The 18,210-nt window shown below is 37.7% G+C and overlaps 1 protein-coding gene across 1 annotated transcript in view; it reads left to right on the top strand.

Moving 5' to 3' along the window:
- The window catches only part of LOC121388664 (lon protease homolog 2, peroxisomal-like), a 41,838-nt gene that overhangs the window by 4,946 nt on the left and 18,682 nt on the right, over positions 1-18,210 (top strand). The window contains exons 3-8 of the mRNA XM_041520105.1: positions 1,216-1,414; positions 3,395-3,507; positions 12,773-12,925; positions 16,238-16,413; positions 16,839-16,937; positions 17,873-17,947. Coding sequence (XP_041376039.1) covers positions 1,216-1,414; positions 3,395-3,507; positions 12,773-12,925; positions 16,238-16,413; positions 16,839-16,937; positions 17,873-17,947 — 815 coding nt within the window. The remainder of the gene's footprint in view (positions 1-1,215; positions 1,415-3,394; positions 3,508-12,772; positions 12,926-16,237; positions 16,414-16,838; positions 16,938-17,872; positions 17,948-18,210) is intronic.

Here is an 18,210-nt window from a genome sequence, read left to right as displayed (position 1 = left end):
ATGCATGTAAGGTCATCTTGTAACATAGGCTTCCAAACTTTTTTTATTATTGTACCTATATGGAAACGTTTTACCTCACTGAAAAATTAAAATTCCATTTTCTTTCCTGTTCTCACCATGCAACGAGACTGATGTGTATAACATGTTCATTAACCTGACAAAACTACAATAGCAGAAACAGGCCTTTATGTAAGGTAGGCATGTATTCAAGGCAGACCTTTTGCTGCTATTTAGGCATGTGTATGTTGTCTTCTCGGAGGAAGTTATACTATGTTTCTAATTAAATGATCTGTCATGAGAAATTACATCTGGTCAAGTGAAGTAAATTGTCTTTATGTTTTTTACATTTAGTTTTGCATAATGGCCAACCTGTTTCCAAAGCTGAATATCTGGATTAACAAACACATTTACTGAGTGTACAGTTCATTTTGTATTTCCTCTGACCATAATGCGGGGCTTCCAGTAGAGCTGGGTGGTATACCGTGTATATACTGCAGGGCTCGAAACGGCCTGTGGCCAGGTCGCCAAATTCGACCAATGTCCCGTTTGGGCGAATTAATTATTAAAAAATAATGGCGGTAGTCGCCCAAATAATATCTTCTTTAGAACTATAACATATGAGCCACTATTAATATTTATATTCCACATTAAAATCTTGCTCGTGGTTTGCTTACCATAATTTGCCAACATGCATTATTTTTTTTTGGGCCACCATATTTTTTGGCGAGTTTCGAACCCTGATACTGTTTGGTATCGGTATCATGTCAATACCAATTCACCGTACTGAGTAAATTTCAAAATACTGAAATTTCGGTATTGAAAAATGTTTCCTGCCATTTAGTAAAGCACTAATAATATATCTAACGAATGCACAATGGGTTGGGTATAAATCAGACGAGAGCCTTGTGTATGGCATTTAATTTTATTTAGATGAAATTAGCGGGTGAGCCTTAATTCAAGCATGCATTTAAAGCAGAGTGTACCAAAAATACTGCTCGATATCAATATTGATATTGTGTCAATACCGAATACCATACCGATACCAAGGTAAATCACCCCAAAAATGCCGATACCAATACCGAACCTCAAATTTGAATACCGCCCAGCTCTAGCTTCCAGACTACTGGAGTGTGGATTATTGAGGTGTCACTGTTTTCCACCTATTTGAGATAGTATTGTGCATGTATATAATTATTTCTGCTTTGTCTCTTGTAGGATGATGATATTTCAAGCGTCCATCCAATTGGAACAGCAGCTATTGTTGTTCAGATAACTGGAACTAACTGGCCTCGGCCGGCGTATACACTGCTTGCAACTGGATTGTGTCGGTTTAGGCTCGAGAGTCTGCTGCAAGAAACTCCGTACCCCATTGCTTCAGTAACCCAGCTGGATAAGTTCTCTGGAGATGAGCAGGGTATTAAAGATGATGTACTGCTTACCTACACTGTAGTATAATATGCATGCTTGTTATTTGTCCTCCATCATATGCAGTTCTCTGATGTCATTGGAGCAGGATGTAACCCAGTAGTAAAGCACTCGCTATTTCTCGTTCCAGGCAGTGCACCATGATTGGCATATCAAAGGCTGTGGTATGTGCTGTTCTGTCTGTGGGCTGATGCATATAAAAGATCCCTTGTTACTAATTGAAAACTTGTAGCGGTTTTCCTCTTTATGACTGCGTCAAAATGACCAATGTTTGACATGCAATAGCCGATGATTAATAAATCAATGTGCTCTAGTGGTGTCGTTAAACAAAACAAACAAACTGATGTCGCTGCTAAGATTATCTTTATACTGACTTTATTATAATAGTCTCCTTGATAAGTTCTCTGGAGATGAACGGTATTATAGATGATGTATTGTTATCAGTGAGTGTTGATAAATTATGAAGGAAGGAAGGAAATGGTTTATTTAACGACGCACTCAACACATTTTATTTACGGTTATATGGCGTTGGACATATGGTTAAGGACCACACAGATATTGAGGGAGGAAACCCGCTGTTGCCACTTTGTGGGCTACTCTTCGATTAGCAGCAAGGGATCTTTTATATGCACTACCCCGTAGAGAGGATAGCACATACCATGGCCTTTGATGTACCAGTCGTGGTGTACTGGTTGGAGCGAGAAATAGCACAATGAGCCCACTGACGGGGATCGATCCCAAACCGACTGCGCATCAAGTGAGTGCTTTACCACTGGGATACATCTTGCCCTAAATAAATTATATCACAAGATATGAGAGGGGCTATTTTGTTATTATCCATTATCATTCTTTTCATTTGCGACAATTGTAAACAATGTTAGTAATGTGGGTTGAATGTCACAACATAGACTAGTTAACTAGCAGATTGACATCACTAATGATAGGTTTAGCGCTGAAACATACGCAGTGACATAACAAAAAGAAGCGGTATCTCCTAGGAGAATATCATAGGAGATCGCAAATTATAGTGGCAGCGATATCTCCTACAAAGGAGGATAAACAGTTTTAATATGAGGGAGGCTTAGATTCTTCGGTGTACTTGTATGTATATGTGTGGTGCCAGATTTTGACATTTGCAGCATGTCACATGATATTTTTACATGGTATATGTCGCTTCTTGTGAAGTGGAAGCTGCACAACAATGCAGACTTGTCGCTAATAAATATTTAATGCTTGTTATTGTAGTTTTATTAGATTTGAGTATTTACTGCATTTCCTTATGAAACAGAAACACCGGCCTCGGTGGCGTCGTGGTTAGGCCATCGGTCTACAGGCTGGTAGGTACTGGGTTCGGATCCCAGTCGAGGCATGGGATTTTTAATCCAAACCCAGAGTGAGTGCTCCGCAAGGCTCAATGGGTAGGTGTAAACCACTTGCACCGACCAGTGATTCATAACTGGTTCAACAAAAGATCATGGTTTGTGCTATCCTGCCTGTGGGAAGCGCAAATAAAAGATCCCTTGCTGCTAATCAGAAAGAGTAGCCCATGTAGTGGTGACAGCGGGTTTCCTCTCAAAATCTGTGTGGTCCTTAACCATATGTCTGATGCCATACAACCGTAAATAAAATGTGTTGAGTGCGTCGTTAAATAAAACATTCCTTTCTTTCTTTCTTTCCTTATGAAACAATTATAATAAGATAGTTTCTAACAGAGTATGTTAATTTGTGTGATTGTGGTAAGTTTGACAAAATACTTAAGGATTGATCTTTGAATTTGAAATAAAAGTCTTCGACTGATTATTGTAAAGGTAATCCCTCCAGTCATAACATATACATGACATGTTGAAAATGTCTTTTGTAAACATTTGTTGTACAAGTTTTAGTACCTGCATTGGTATTAATTTCATTATGGGTGTGTGTGGTAGCTGGTACTTAAATTCGTAATTCCAATGACTTGTACTGCTTGCAGATGATGTCACTTTAAATCAAGAACTTGGGCCTCTTGCTGAGAACTTCCGTGATCAGGCAGCTAAGCTGGTGGAGATGCTTGATGTGTCAATACCCGTAGTGGCCAAGCTCAAGGTGAGACTTGCATGTCTTCTCCACAGTCACGTCCACAAACACATACCACACTGATGCGCGATTGATCTAAGATCGATCCCTGTCGGTGGACCCATTGGGCTATTTCTCGTTCTAGCCAGTGCTCCACAACTGGTGTAACAAAGGCCGTAGTATGTACTATCCTGTCTGTGGGATGGTGCATATAAAAGATCCCTTGCTGCTAATCGGAAAGAGTAGCCCATGAAGTGGCGACAGCAGATTTCCTCTCTCAATATCTGTGTGGTCCTTAATCATATGTCTTGAGGCCATATAACCATAAATAAAATGTGTTGAGTGCGTCGTTAAATAAAACATTTCCTTCCTTCATACCACACTGAATGAACTTGATGGTCAGTACCTGTTGTAGTCTTGAACACTGTAAACCTTATGCAGGGCTCGAACTTAACGACGGCACCGACGCCAATTGCCGTCATTGAGATATAAATTGCCGTAGGTAGAGAGCATTACCGATGGCACTTTTTTGCCGTTGGTAAAACTCCTCAACAATGGTAAAATATATACACTTGGTGTACATAATCTGCCAATATTTAACATTTTCACTTTTGAAATATCTTTACATACAGCAAAATAACCTTTCAGTCGTATTTATTTTCTGCAAATGTCACTTTAAAAAAGAAATTGCTAGAGGCAAATTCAAAATTGCTATTGGTTGGGTTGTTTCACCCATGGCAATTCTTTTAAAAATTGCTGTGGGAAACAAATTCTTAAGTTCAAGCCCTGCTTATGTTTCAACATTTGCCGGCCAGCTTAACGGGAGATTTGTGTGTCTACACTTGTCACAAGCCTTTAAAGGAATGGACAATTAAGGCATTTGGCCTGGTATGCATATTCAACGATATGTTATGCACATTATTGCTTAATATAAACAAGTATAATCTTATAGTTAATTAATAAAATGGTATATATAACCGGTGCTGCCATTTTGTACCATCCCAGTGGTCGGAGCTAGAATTCCTGACGCACCGGAAACAAAAGAAAATGGCTGCCCCCAGTTAGCAGGAATATTCACGTTTTTTTATCAACTCTAAAATTACACGTTTTTCATTTCTTAAAGTGTCAGTATGTGTTGGTCATCCAACATATCAGGCTCATATTTGAGTTGACCCTCCCTTTAATCTAGAATTGAAAAGGTAGAAGCAACTTCTCCCTTCTAAGGAGAAAGTAGAGAAGTTTGATAAAAACAGGCAAAGTGAACATTTATTATTAAATTTTGTAATGTTTCGTCATGTTCCGTGTTCCTTCGAAAAGGTTCTGAATTAGACACTTGGTCTGAATTGTAATATTTCATTATCAAATGCGACTACTTTTTGGTAATAAAATTGAAGCAAACAAAAATATTTTTATCAGTTGTTAAATGTGTTTGTTTTTCAATTATCATATGATTTTTTAAAAACTCAAATATTATTGTTACATATTGGTCAAGTTAGCCATTTAGACAATCAGGTCAAATATGAGCTTTATGTTTTGGAAAGATGCATACCTGGACCACCTACACATACTGACAGTTTATTATCCATATGGTTAAACATAACCGAGTTAATAATAATCATACAAAGCACATGTGTAATAACAAGTGTAATGACGTAATTTTGGGAAGTGACGTCATAACATGACGTCGCTTTTCCAGTCCTAGCAATCTGTGCATTTGAAATATGACGTCATTTTGGCTGAAACATTTTGAGTTGGGTCTTGTTATTCATAAAGAAAACAACAATAATAATATGAATAATAAAGAAATTATTACACTCGCATGTGAGTTGTACTGATTTTACGAAACTCGTGTCAGGATTCATGTATTACCCTAGCTCTTGCTTGGGCAATACAATAATCCTGACACTCGTAAAATCAGTACGACACACAAGCTCGTATAATAATCACATCTAAAACACATAATTTTAGAATTAATTAAAAAAAACCCATGATTATTCCAGCTAACTGGGGACAGCCATTTTGTTTCTTTTTTGTCACTTCTGGTACTCTAGCATGGAATGAAAGTGACATAAGTTGCTGTAAACTGCTGCTGTATGCACTGAGTAAACAAATGCAGTAATTTAAGGCAAGGTGCTTCGCTTTGATCAGCTGGACTTTTAAAACAACATAAATGACCAGATAATTATCCAGGTGATAATTTTTTTTTATCTTTGGAACTACGTAATTTGTCAGTTCTGTGATTTTAAATGGGACAGTCTACTTAATCAATAATATTACAGAATTATCTACAGTAATAAACTCTGTCAGTTGATAATGTCCATTACCTTTTTAGGGTTTACAGGTTTTTGTTGGAGAACATTTAAAAAAAAAAAAATCAACAATATGGCAACATGAGTCTTGATCCACTATCTGCTAATAACACAAGTGCCTACTTTTTACCCTTACCATTAAACAAGGAAATGTTTTATTTAACGATGCACTCAACACATTTTATTTATGGTTATATGGCATCAGACATATGGTTAAGGACTACACAGATATTGACAGAGGAAACCTGCTGTCACCACTTCATAGGCTACTCTTTTCGATTAGCAGCAAGGGATCTTTTATATGCACCATCCCACAGACAGGATAGTACATACCGTAGGCTTAGTTGTGGATCTCTGGCTGGAATGAGAAATAGCCCAATGGGTCCACCGACGGAGATCGATCCTGGACCAACCGCACATCAAGTGACTGCTTTACCACTGGGCTACATGTACTTCCAGCCCAACACCTTTAAACAAAAAGTAATTAATATATGTGATGTTAATAATACTGGTATGTATTCTTTTGGTGTCAGTGGTTAAGCCATCAAACTAAAGGCTGGTAGGTACAGGGTTCGCAGCCCGGTACTGGCTCCAACCCACAGCGAGTTCTTAAGGGCTCAGTGAGTAGGTGTAAAGCCACTACACCCTCTTCTCTCTCACTAACCACTAACCAACTAACCCAATGTCCTGGTCAGACAGCCCATATAGCTGAGGTGTGTGCCCAGGATAGCATGCTTGAACCTTAATTGGTTATAAGCACAAAAATAAGTTGAAATGAAAATGAAAGGAAGCAACTAACAAATAGACCAATATACATGTACTATAAGTAAACAGTCATTTTATCATTTCATCGCGTGAGAGCCAGAAGGACGTAAGTGCATTAAAATTCATTTTTAAAAAGCCGAGATAATGAAGGAAAACTGTTTTTATTGATCAGTAGTTAAGATGTCGAACTTGTTTTAATGACAATGAAGGCTGAACATATTTACAATTTCTTTGTATATTTGCGGTATTTATGGCATATTAGGTGTTTTAGTTATTTGCTTAAATAGTTGTAGTTACGACAATTATTCATCATTAAATTAAATGCGTCATTTACGACCAACAGTATATCAAGTAAATTTAAATATTTATTCTGAAAGAACCATCACTTATTTATTTTTAAAAAGGAGAAAGCTTGTAAATAGAAAATATTTAGAAGCAAACATTCGAAAAGGAATACAAGTAGAAGTACGTATTAATAAAATCACCGCTTAAACAAAATATTACGTGAAAAAAGTTATTTTACTTTTGTTAATAATAATACGAATAATAATGTGAAAAAAATTACTCTGACTCATGAAATCCTTGTTTTCTTTGACCCACCCCTGATTTTGTGTGACCTTATCCAGTGCAGGGTTTCTGACAAAGGGTAAAATGGGTATGGTACCATACCCAAATATTTTTGGAGAATTTTGTTTTGAAGTTAACTTTTTGACAAAATTAATTACTCTTATCATTACTGTATGACTTTCTTAATCCTAACCCAAAACTTAACCCATTTTCTTTCTGAGGGAGGACCCCCCATATCTCTTTTGACTGTGGTTGCATTCAATTCCATAGAGCCATACCCAAAATTGTCTATCTGGCAGAAACACTGTGGTGTAGTGATGCATGTTCGTTGTTTGATGATGGTGCATCAGAATAAGACGACTTGTCCATACAAAACCTTTTTCTAGGCAAGTATTCGTTCCTGATGAGTCATTAGAAAAGCTGATGTCATGTTGTGTGCAGTGTTCTTTCCATGTTCTTTGAGCCATAGGAGTCCTTTTGCAGATAGTTCCTGGTTCTGCTGCCTCAGGGTGTACTTCACTAGTTTCAAGAATACCTGGTTTATCAGGTAGAGTGCAACAGACAAACCAGAATAGTTAAGCAAACTGAAACTGGTATCCTTTAATGAAGAAACTATGTTTAGCAGCTTATTGATTTGGGATACACCGGGTTCAAGTGAAGCTCATTCAAAGGATATAGGGTTTACGTTTCCAATGAATTTCAAATCAATGTTCACCTGTTGAGTATGCAGGATTCTCTCCAGGTTATATTGAGTGAACAGTAAACCCTACAGCTTCTGCTGTGCGTTGGGTGTACTTTCCAGGTTCTGTTGTGTGTCCAGTAATCTCTCCAGGTTATAATGTGTGTTCAGTGATCTCTCCAGACTATGTTGTGTGTCCAGTGATCTCTCCAGGTTCTATTGTGTGTTCAGTGATCTCTCCAGGTTCTGTTGTGTGTCCAGTTATCTCTCCAGGTTCTGTTGTGTGTTGGGTGTACTCTAAGGGTTTTTTGTGTGTTCAGTGCACACTCCTGGTTTTATTGTGTATTTGGTGATCTTTCCGGGTTCTGTTGTGTCCAGTGATCTCTCTCCAGGTTATATTATGTGTTCAGTGATCTCTCCAGGTTCTGTTGTGTGTCCGGTGATCTCTCCAGGTTCTATTGTGTGTTCGGTGATTAATCCAGGTTATGATGTGTGTTCAGTGATCTCTCCAGGTTATGTTGTATGTTCAGTGATCTCTCCAGGTTCTATTGTGTGTTCGGTGATCTCTCCAGGTTCTATTGTGTTCAGTGATCTCTTCAGTTTCAACTGTGTTCAGAGAGCTCTCCAGGTTATGTATGATGTGTGTTCAGTGATATATACAGACTATGTTATGTGTAGTGTTCTCTCCGTGTTTTGTTGAGTGTTAAGTGATCAATCCTCCGGTTTCTGTTGTGTGTGCTAAATTATTTTCTGTGTCTGTTGTGAGTGATATGTCATGTTCAAGTTCTCTTGTGTGTACTATGTCATGATCATGGTATGTTGTATGTGTGTTCTGTCATGTTCTTTTTCAGGTTCTGTGGTGTCTACTATGTCACGTTCAGGTTCTGTTGTGTGTGCCACGTCATGTTCAGGTTTTGTTGTGCGTTCTCTATTATATTCAGGTTCTGTTGTGAGTGCTATGTCGTGTTCAGGTTCTGTCGCAAGTGACTGGATAAAGGCTGTGGTATGTGCTGTCCTGTCTGTGGGGAAGTGCATATAAAAGATACTTTGCTGCATTAGGAAAAATGTAGCGGGTTTCCTCTGATGACTAAGAGTCATAATTACCAAATGTTTGACATCCAATAGCCGATGATTAATTAATCAATATGCTCTAGTGATGATTATTTTCTGTTGAGTTTCTCTTGTCCTGTTGAGTGAGCTATGTTATGTTCATGTCCTGGTGTGTGTGCCATGTCATGTTCAGCTAAAATTATGTTGTGTGTGCTATGTCATGTTCAGCTTCTGTTGTGTGTGCTATGTTGTGCTAATGTTTTGGTGTGTGTGTTGTGTCATGTTCATGTTCAACATTCTGTTGCTTAGCTTAGCTTAGTAACTGGTTTAACGTGTCCATAGTCCATATACCACTAGGGTTTCGAACACGCCTATCCCAAGTACGGCCTCCAATAGGATCGGAAGTCTGACTCAAGACAGGGATATTCTGTTGCAAATATTTGTTAACTGTAAAGTTAATCAAAGTCCATAGATCTTGCTATCGTTTATGTTGAGGCCACATTCACTTTATTCACTTTTTAACCTTACGTCTGATTACACTGTCTTTTGTTACTGGACTTTAAATTTATCCTGGACAACTTACAATGACGTTTGTATATGCAATATTGTTAATCCATAATGCCTACATTTGAGCAATCCTGTAGATCTTCAAAGGCAACTGAAAGGCGGAATTTGATCACCGTAACATATAATTAAATACATGTACATCCAAAATCAGTGTGATTATGCTTGCACTTTGGTCGTATATGCCACATACAACATTATTATGAATTAAAATTGTATCTTCAGATACAAATTACATGTTGGAAACTTTGCTTCAATTAAAAACATTTTAAAATAGATATTTGTTTTTCAAGAAAATTCACCGAAACATGTTTATTATTATAATTATGGTGCACATAAAATAGCAGACCATACAAACATTAATGTTACTGCAATTCCTATTTTTATATATATATATATAGACACCACTCATGTCTGTTGCCAAATGGTTCGTTGCATGCAGTACCAAATGTTTTTCTTAAATAGACCGGGCTCTCACAATGACAAAAATCACATTATTTTTAGGATTCAAGCACATAAAAATATTGACATAATGTATGCTCTATTGTACTTTGCATTTGTAATTTCTGTCATAGACCGATAACAAAGAATACATATGTGTCGTATTTGGCACATACGACCTATGTCAGACATAATTATATAACGAACTGTATTTAAAAAGGGTGTATCTACCACACACGATCAGTTGTGTTCACATATGGACAGCAAGCAAATCGGAGGAAAGTCATATGTGTCAGTTACGTCTATTTTCGTGCAAATTGGTATCTGTGATTCATTTACGACCATTTAAATCCTTCTGTATAAGCAATGCAATTAGAGACATAGCTACGATTTTTTGTGACAATATGTAATCGGGGATGGCGATTCCGAATATGCAAGAAAGACGTTTTAGGTCGTATCTGCCACTTACGACCTTTTAGCTCTCACGCAACAATTTCAGTATACCACAGTTTCATGGACGAAATATAATACATTGATGGACATACAGTTATTTCAATTTGTTTTATAACCAGTTTGACAGTGGTGGTTTATTTTGTATAGGAAAATAATGTATACTTGTTTCTGGCTTACTGGGATGGATGTTATTACAGAACGTCCGCAAAAATCAACAGACTGGTACATTTGTTTCTTCAGTTCTAAGGCTAATACCTGATGTGACCAGTGTCATACCTAGGGTATGGCAGGTATGGCACGTATGGCACATGCCCTGGACACCACTTGAAGTGGGGAGCCATGGCACTGAGCAGTTTCTGTCTGACGTTATCTAAAAGATGGGTGTCAGATGTTTGGACAAGGGCACAATTTCAGTGCTTGCCTTAGGCGCTATTTTCAGTAGATACGACACTGGATGTGACGCGTTAAGTGTTATGTAACAACCAGCTCACATGAGGGCGGATTCAGTGGAGTGGAATAAAATGGCAGTGCCCTTTATATGTAATAGCTGTCACATTTGTACCATTTTATTAATTAAATATACCAATATAGTTGTTAATATTAAGTGATAATGTACATTAAATATCTTTGAATATGCCTACCAGTCCAAAGGCCTTTAAGCTTCCCAGACCTATTAATCTGACCCTAATGTACGGTCACGGTCATTTGTAGTTTTGTTAATTAAATTTAATTGCTTATAACAATCAATATAATTTTGACTAAGTGATGTTTTAAACTCCCCATCTACATGTATGTGCTCATAAATATAAAACCAGAACCAAAAACAATTTTTTTTTTTTTTTAATTTGAAGCTGTTTTAAAGTTACTAGAGAAAACACATTGTAATTATGTAATATGATCCGAATGGCAAAATATTATGAGGGTCTTGTGTCCACATTTAATATTTGGCTAATACAATTTTGTTTAAATTAGCCACTTATTAATAATTTTCAAACAACTGGTGTTTATTGTTAAATAAACAATATATACATATACATGTACATGTATGTAGAATGAAAAAAGTATTACCAAATCTGAAAGCATGTTTAGAACATATTAAGTTTCATAAACAAATAGAATTATATTCATTATATTTATACCCTCCGGCAAAGGCTTCTAGATTAAGAAAAAGATGGGAAAATATTGAGCAGGCTTTATTTTCATAAATGTATCAAGCAATATCTGTAAGTTTGTATAATATTCATGGATATATATTTTGTTTTAATGTGACAATCATAGTTTTAGTTTTGTGTAGATGTACTGTATGTATTTAAATATGTGAATGCAAGATCGAATAAAAATGAAAAAACCCAACATAACTGGCTAAAATAAAATTATTTCCAGTGAGACCCCTTGTCTTGAGCTTTGAAGCTATCTATACGTTGGCTAGGACAAGCAAGAACACACTGGACATATAGAAATTAAAATGTCTAAGCAAGAAATTACATGTATAAGTTGAACAAGAAGTACTGATCGATACTGATGAAAGACGACCATACATGTACATCTTTAATCTGCACAGATTGAATAATAAGGCAACATTAATTCACTTGTGACCGGCCTCGGTGGCGTAGTGGTTAGGCCATCGGTCTACAGGCTGGTAGGTACTGGGTTCGGATCCCAGTCGAGGCATGGGATTTTTAATCCAGATACCGACTCCAAACCCTGAGTGAGTGCTCCGCAAGGCTCAATGGGTAGGTGTAAACCACTTGTACCGACCAGTGATCCATAACTGGTTCTACAAAGGCCATGGTTTGTGCTGTCCTGCCTGTGGGAAGCGCAAATAAAAGATCCCTTGCTGCTAATCGGAAGAGTAGCTCATGTAGTGGCGACAGCGGGTTTCCTCTAAAAAAATCAGTGTGGTCCTTAACCATATATCTGACGCCATATAACCGTAAATAAAATGTATTGAGTGCGTCGTTAAATAAAACATTTTTCTTTAATCTGCATACATTGAGTGATAAGGCAACATTAATTCACTTGCGAGGGCAGGATTTAGCTCAGTCAGTTGAGTACTTGCTTGAGGTGCTTGCGTTGCATTATCGAACCACCTCAGTCGACCCATTCAACTGATTGGGTTTTTTCTCATTCCAACCAGTGCACCACAACTGGACAAAGGCTGAGGTATGTGCTTTCCTGTCTGTGGGAAAGTGCATATAAAAGATCCCTTGCTGCATTAGAAAAATGTAGCGGGTTTCCTCTGATGACTAAGAGTCAGAATAACCAAATGTTTGACATCCAATAGCCGATGATTAATTAATCAATGTGCTCCAGTGGTGTCGTTAAACAAAAACAAACTTTAATTCACTTGCCCATCTCGTCAAAAAACCATTTGTTTAGTGGATGACAGTAATGTTTTCAACATGTGTTAGTTATTAGTACGGTATATGATGTCTCCGTGTTGATATTCAGTAATCTATTTATTCAGACAATGCTGGAGAATGTACCAAGCCAACACCTTCCTGATATATGTGCGGCCATTGTGAAGGCTTCATACACTGAGAAGATTCAGGTTCTTGATGCTGTTGACTTGTCAGAGAGATTCAAGAAAGCATTGCCACTTTTGATGCGCCAGATTGAGGTAAGAATATACAGGGATTCAAATTCTTGATGCTGTTGACTTGTCGAAGAGAGTTAAGAAAGCATTACCACTTTTGATGCACCAGATTGAGGTAAGAATGTACAGGGATTCAAGTTCTTGATGCTGTTGACTTGTCAAAGAGAGTTAAGAAAGCATTACCACTTTTGATGCGCCAGATTGAGGTAAGAATATACAGGGATTCAAGTTCTTGATGCTGTTGACTTGTCGAAGAGAGTTAAGAAAGCATTACCACTTTTGATGCACCAGATTGAGGTAAGAATGTACAGGGATTCAAGTTCTTGATGCTGTTGACTTGTCGAAGAGAGTTAAGAAAGCATTACCACTTTTGATGCACCAGATTGAGGTAAGAATATACAGGGATTCAAGTTCTTGATGCTGTTGACTTGTCGGAGAGAGATTCAAGAAAGCATTGCCACTTTTGATGCACCAGATCGAGATAAGAATGTACAGGGATTCAAGTTCTTGATGCTGTTGACTTGTCGAAGAGAGTTAAGAAAGCATTGCCACTCTTGATGCGCCAGATTGAGGTAAGAATATACAGGGATTCAAGTTCTTGATGCTGTTGACTTGTCGAAGAGAGTTAAGAAAGCATTACCACTTTTGATGCGCCAGATTGAGGTAAGAATATACAGGGATTCAAATTCTTGATGCTGTTGACTTGTCGAAGAGAGTTAAGAAAGCATTACCACTTTTGATGCACCAGATTGAGGTAAGAATGTACAGGGATTCAAGTTCTTGATGCTGTTGACTTGTCGAAGAGAGTTAAGAAAGCATTACCACTTTTGATGCACCAGATTGAGGTAAGAATATACAGGGATTCAAGTTCTTGATGCTGTTGACTTGTCGAAGAGAGTTAAGAAAGCATTGCCACTCTTGATGCGCCAGATTGAGGTAAGAATATACAGGGATTCAAGTTCTTGATGCTGTTGACTTGTCGAAGAGAGTTAAGAAAGCATTGCCACTTTTGATGCACCAGATTGAGGTAAGAATATACAGGGATTCAAGTTCTTGATGCTGTTGACTTGTCGGAGAGAGATTCAAGAAAGCATTGCCACTTTTGATGCACCAGATCGAGATAAGAATGTACAGGGATTCAAGTTCTTGATGCTGTTGACTTGTCGGAGAGAGATTCAAGAAAGCATTGCCACTTTTGATGCACTAGATCGAGATAAGAATGTACAGGGATTCAAGTTCTTGATGCTGTTGACTTGTCGAAGAGAGTTAAGAAAGCATTGCCACTCTTGATGCGCCAGATTGAGGTAAAAATATACAGGGATTCAAGTTCTTGATGCTGTTGACTTGTCGAAGAGAGTTAAGAAAGCATCGCCACTCTTGATACACCAGATTGAGGTAAGAATATACAGGGATTCAAGTTCTTGATGCTGTTGACTTGTCGAAGAGAGTTAAGAAAGCATTGCCACTTTTGATGCACCAGATTGAGGTAAGAATATACAGGGATTCAAGTTCTTGATGCTGTTGACTTGTCGGAGAGAGATTCAAGAAAGCATTGCCACTTTTGATGCACCAGATCGAGATAAGAATGTACAGGGATTCAAGTTCTTGATGCTGTTGACTTGTCGAAGAGAGTTAAGAAAGCATTGTCACTCTTGATGCGCCAGATTGAGGTAAGAATATACAGGGATTCAAGTTCTTGATGCTGTTGACTTGTCGGAGAGAGATTCAAGAAAGCATTGCCACTTTTGATGCACTAGATCGAGATAAGAATGTACAGGGATTCAAGTTCTTGATGCTGTTGTCTTGTCGAAGAGAGTTAAGAAAGCATTGCCACTCTTGATGCGCCAGATTGAGGTAAAAATATACAGGGATTCAAGTTCTTGATGCTGTTGACTTGTCGAAGAGAGTTAAGAAAGCATTGCCACCCTTGATACACCAGATTGAGGTAAGAATATACAGGGATTCAAGTTCTTGATGCTGTTGACTTGTCGAAGAGAGTTAAGAAAGCATTGCCACTTTTGATGCACCAGATTGAGGTAAGAATATACAGGGATTCAAGTTCTTGATGCTGTTGACTTGTCGGAGAGAGATTCAAGAAAGCATTGCCACTTTTGATGCACCAGATCGAGATAAGAATGTACAGGGATTCAAGTTCTTGATGCTGTTGACTTGTCGAAGAGAGTTAAGAAAGCATTGTCACTCTTGATGCGCCAGATTGAGGTAAGAATATACAGGGATTCAAGTTCTTGATGCTGTTGACTTGTCGGAGAGAGATTCAAGAAAGCATTGCCACTTTTGATGCACTAGATCGAGATAAGAATGTACAGGGATTCAAGTTCTTGATGCTGTTGACTTGTTGAAGAGAGTTAAGAAAGCATTGCCACTTTTGATGCGCCAGATTGAGGTAAAAATATACAGGGATTCAAGTTCTTGATGCTGTTGACTTGTCGGAGAGAGATTCAAGAAAGCATTGCCACTTTTGATGCACCAGATTGAGGTAAGAATATACAGGATTCAAGTTCTTGATGCTGTTGACTTGTCGGAGGGAGATTCAAGAAAGCATTGCAACTTCTGATGCGCCAGATTGAGGTAAGAATATACAGAGGAAATAGAGGATACTCCCCGAGCGTCTTGTGATATCATAATTTATCAGCACGAGTTGATAAAAGTATGAAATCAGAGGCTTGCTGGGGATTTTAATACTTTTACCAACGAGTGCTGATAATTATCATTATACTGCTCTCTGTGTCGAACAGTGGCTTGTACTTATTTAATGTAATACTGGACTCTGAGTAAATCAGCTGTTTGCTATAAGACCTGTATTCAGCAGTCGTCAGTCCTGACACATAAATATAGGCTTTAAACTATCATTCACCAGACGGAAGTTGAATTTGCCAAATATATTTACATGTAATAATGAATCTGACAAAAAACTAATTGAAAATTAGACCTCATTAATTGAACATAAGTTAAAAGTAGAATACCGGCCTCGGTGGTGTCGTGGTTAAGCCATCGGATATAAGGCTGGTAGGTACTGGGTTCTCTACCCGGTTACCAACTCCCGCCCGGAATAACTTTTAACGACTCAGTGGGTATAGGTGTAAGACCACTACACCCTCTTCTCTCTCACTAACCCTCTGTCCTGGACAGACTGCCCAGATAGCTGAGGTGTGTGCCCAGAACCATGTGCTTGAACCTTAATTGGATATAAGCACGAAAATAAGTTTAAAAAAAGAAGAAAAAAAAAAGAGTTAAATTAGGATAATTGCATTTTTTTTCTTTTAAATATTTTGCTTGTTATAATTTAAAGTGTGTTTTGTTTTTACTGATCTCCAGGGGCTGAAGCTGTTACAACGTGCTAAGAAAGATGGCAAGGTGGAGATAATAAGCAGGAAGGATGTGATGCGATCGAACCACATGCGGCGCGCGTTCCGGAAGCTGAACACCGACATTGACGATGAGGACCTGGATGGAGATGTGGATGAGTCTCTTGACCTGGAGCAGAAGATAAAGTGAGACGCGTAGTGAGACGCATAGTGAGATGCGTAGTGATACGTGTAGTGTGACGTGTAGTGAGATGCGTAGTGAGACGTGTAGTGAGACGCGTAGTGAGACACGTAGTGTGACGTGTAGTGAGACGGGTATTGAGATGCATAGTGTGACGCATAGTGAGACGCATAGTGAGACGCGTAGTGTGACTTGTAGTGTGACTTGTAGTGAGATGTGCACTTTACCACTAGGCCACCCTCTAAGTTCCTTTGTGTTTGTCAATTCGGCATTGAAAGCAAGATGTATAAAGTTTACATAGAACAATTAGAAAAGTTTTTGTGGTGCTTTGAACTAGAGCTACAAAGCTATACGTCAGTTGAAATGTGTGAAGTAAATGTTTGTGTAATTTTGACAAGGATGCATTTGTGTATATATACTTACATTACAGAGCAGCCAACATGCCCGAGGTTGCCCACAAGACTGCCATGAAAGAAGTGAAGCGACTGAGGAAAATGCCCCAACACATGCCAGAACATGCCATGATTCGGTTTGTTATCAGTGTTTATGATGTACATTTCTTAACTCTGTGCATCCAGCTTTCATGACATTTAAGCAAACGTACTACAGTGACATTCCATAATTGACATATGCATTCATAGTCAACAAACAAAAACATTTCAATAGCAACTTTAAACTGAAAGCTGTCCAGCGTTCAGAAAACAAAAAATGTTAATCACTAGTTTATATTTATGTAAGGATATCCAAAATGACATTATTTGAGTTTGATGTCATTTTCATTCAAAAAGACACCACGTCACATATTCCTACATCATTTGAATATCGAGTAATGGTTGACTGGAATTAAAGTTACGTATACATTATAAGAAATAAGATTTGTCAATATTTGTTTTCTTATAATGTTTTATTGACATGTATTTGAAGTTAAAATGTTTATAGTTTAATACACTTTTGGCAGGAAGCTACCATTATGTAACTTATATATCCTCTTTAATAACTAGTCAAACTCATTTTTTCAAAACATTAAAGAAAATCTTTGTATGTTCACAATAAATTATATCAAATTGCTCGATATGAAAATATGTTAAATCTGCTGATAATAAGGCTAAAATCTACTTATGAAATGCTTATTAGTCCCCTACCTGACCAACCAGAGGGGACTATACATGTAGGTTTCTTCTTTATTCTTCTGTCGGTCTGTCTGTCCAACATATAGTTTTCCGGATTTGTTTTCACAATGCCGTGATATATTGAGGTGAAATTTTATGTATATCTTTATCATGTACTGTTACCGATCAAGTTTGACTTTCATAGTGATTTACCCTTTTTTGACAGTTATGGCCTGTGAACTTAGGAGGTACAATAATTTATTTTCAGAGGTACTGCATTCTGTGTGTTTTATTGTTTGACAGAAACTATTTAGCAGTTCACAACACTTTGTAACTGTGTTTTATTGTTTGACAGAAACTACCTTGAGCTGATGGTCGAACTACCGTGGACTAGGAGCAGTAAAGACATTCTCGACATCGTTCAGGCGAGGTGGCTGTTATAATTTACTCCCCCTTTACCCTAAACATCATTGCTTGTCACGAGAGTATGAAAAGAAGTTCTTTTTAAACAGAAAATATAATTTACAATTTATGAATTTGTACAAATTATATTATATTATCGATTAGGATATTTATTTTTCAATTCATCAACAGTTTTCATTATTCTTGGGACAATATTTTGGAAGAACAGCATGATAACCTTTTCCAGCCCTCGAAATAAGTCGCAAATGATGGGTCAGGTCTTATATCGGT

Source organism: Gigantopelta aegis, chromosome 14 (genome assembly GCF_016097555.1).
Source record: "Gigantopelta aegis isolate Gae_Host chromosome 14, Gae_host_genome, whole genome shotgun sequence".
Taxonomy (NCBI): Eukaryota; Metazoa; Mollusca; class Gastropoda; order Neomphalida; family Peltospiridae; genus Gigantopelta; species Gigantopelta aegis.
The sequence above is the reverse complement of the archived record's forward strand: the minus strand, read 5'-3'. Positions and strand labels throughout refer to the sequence as shown.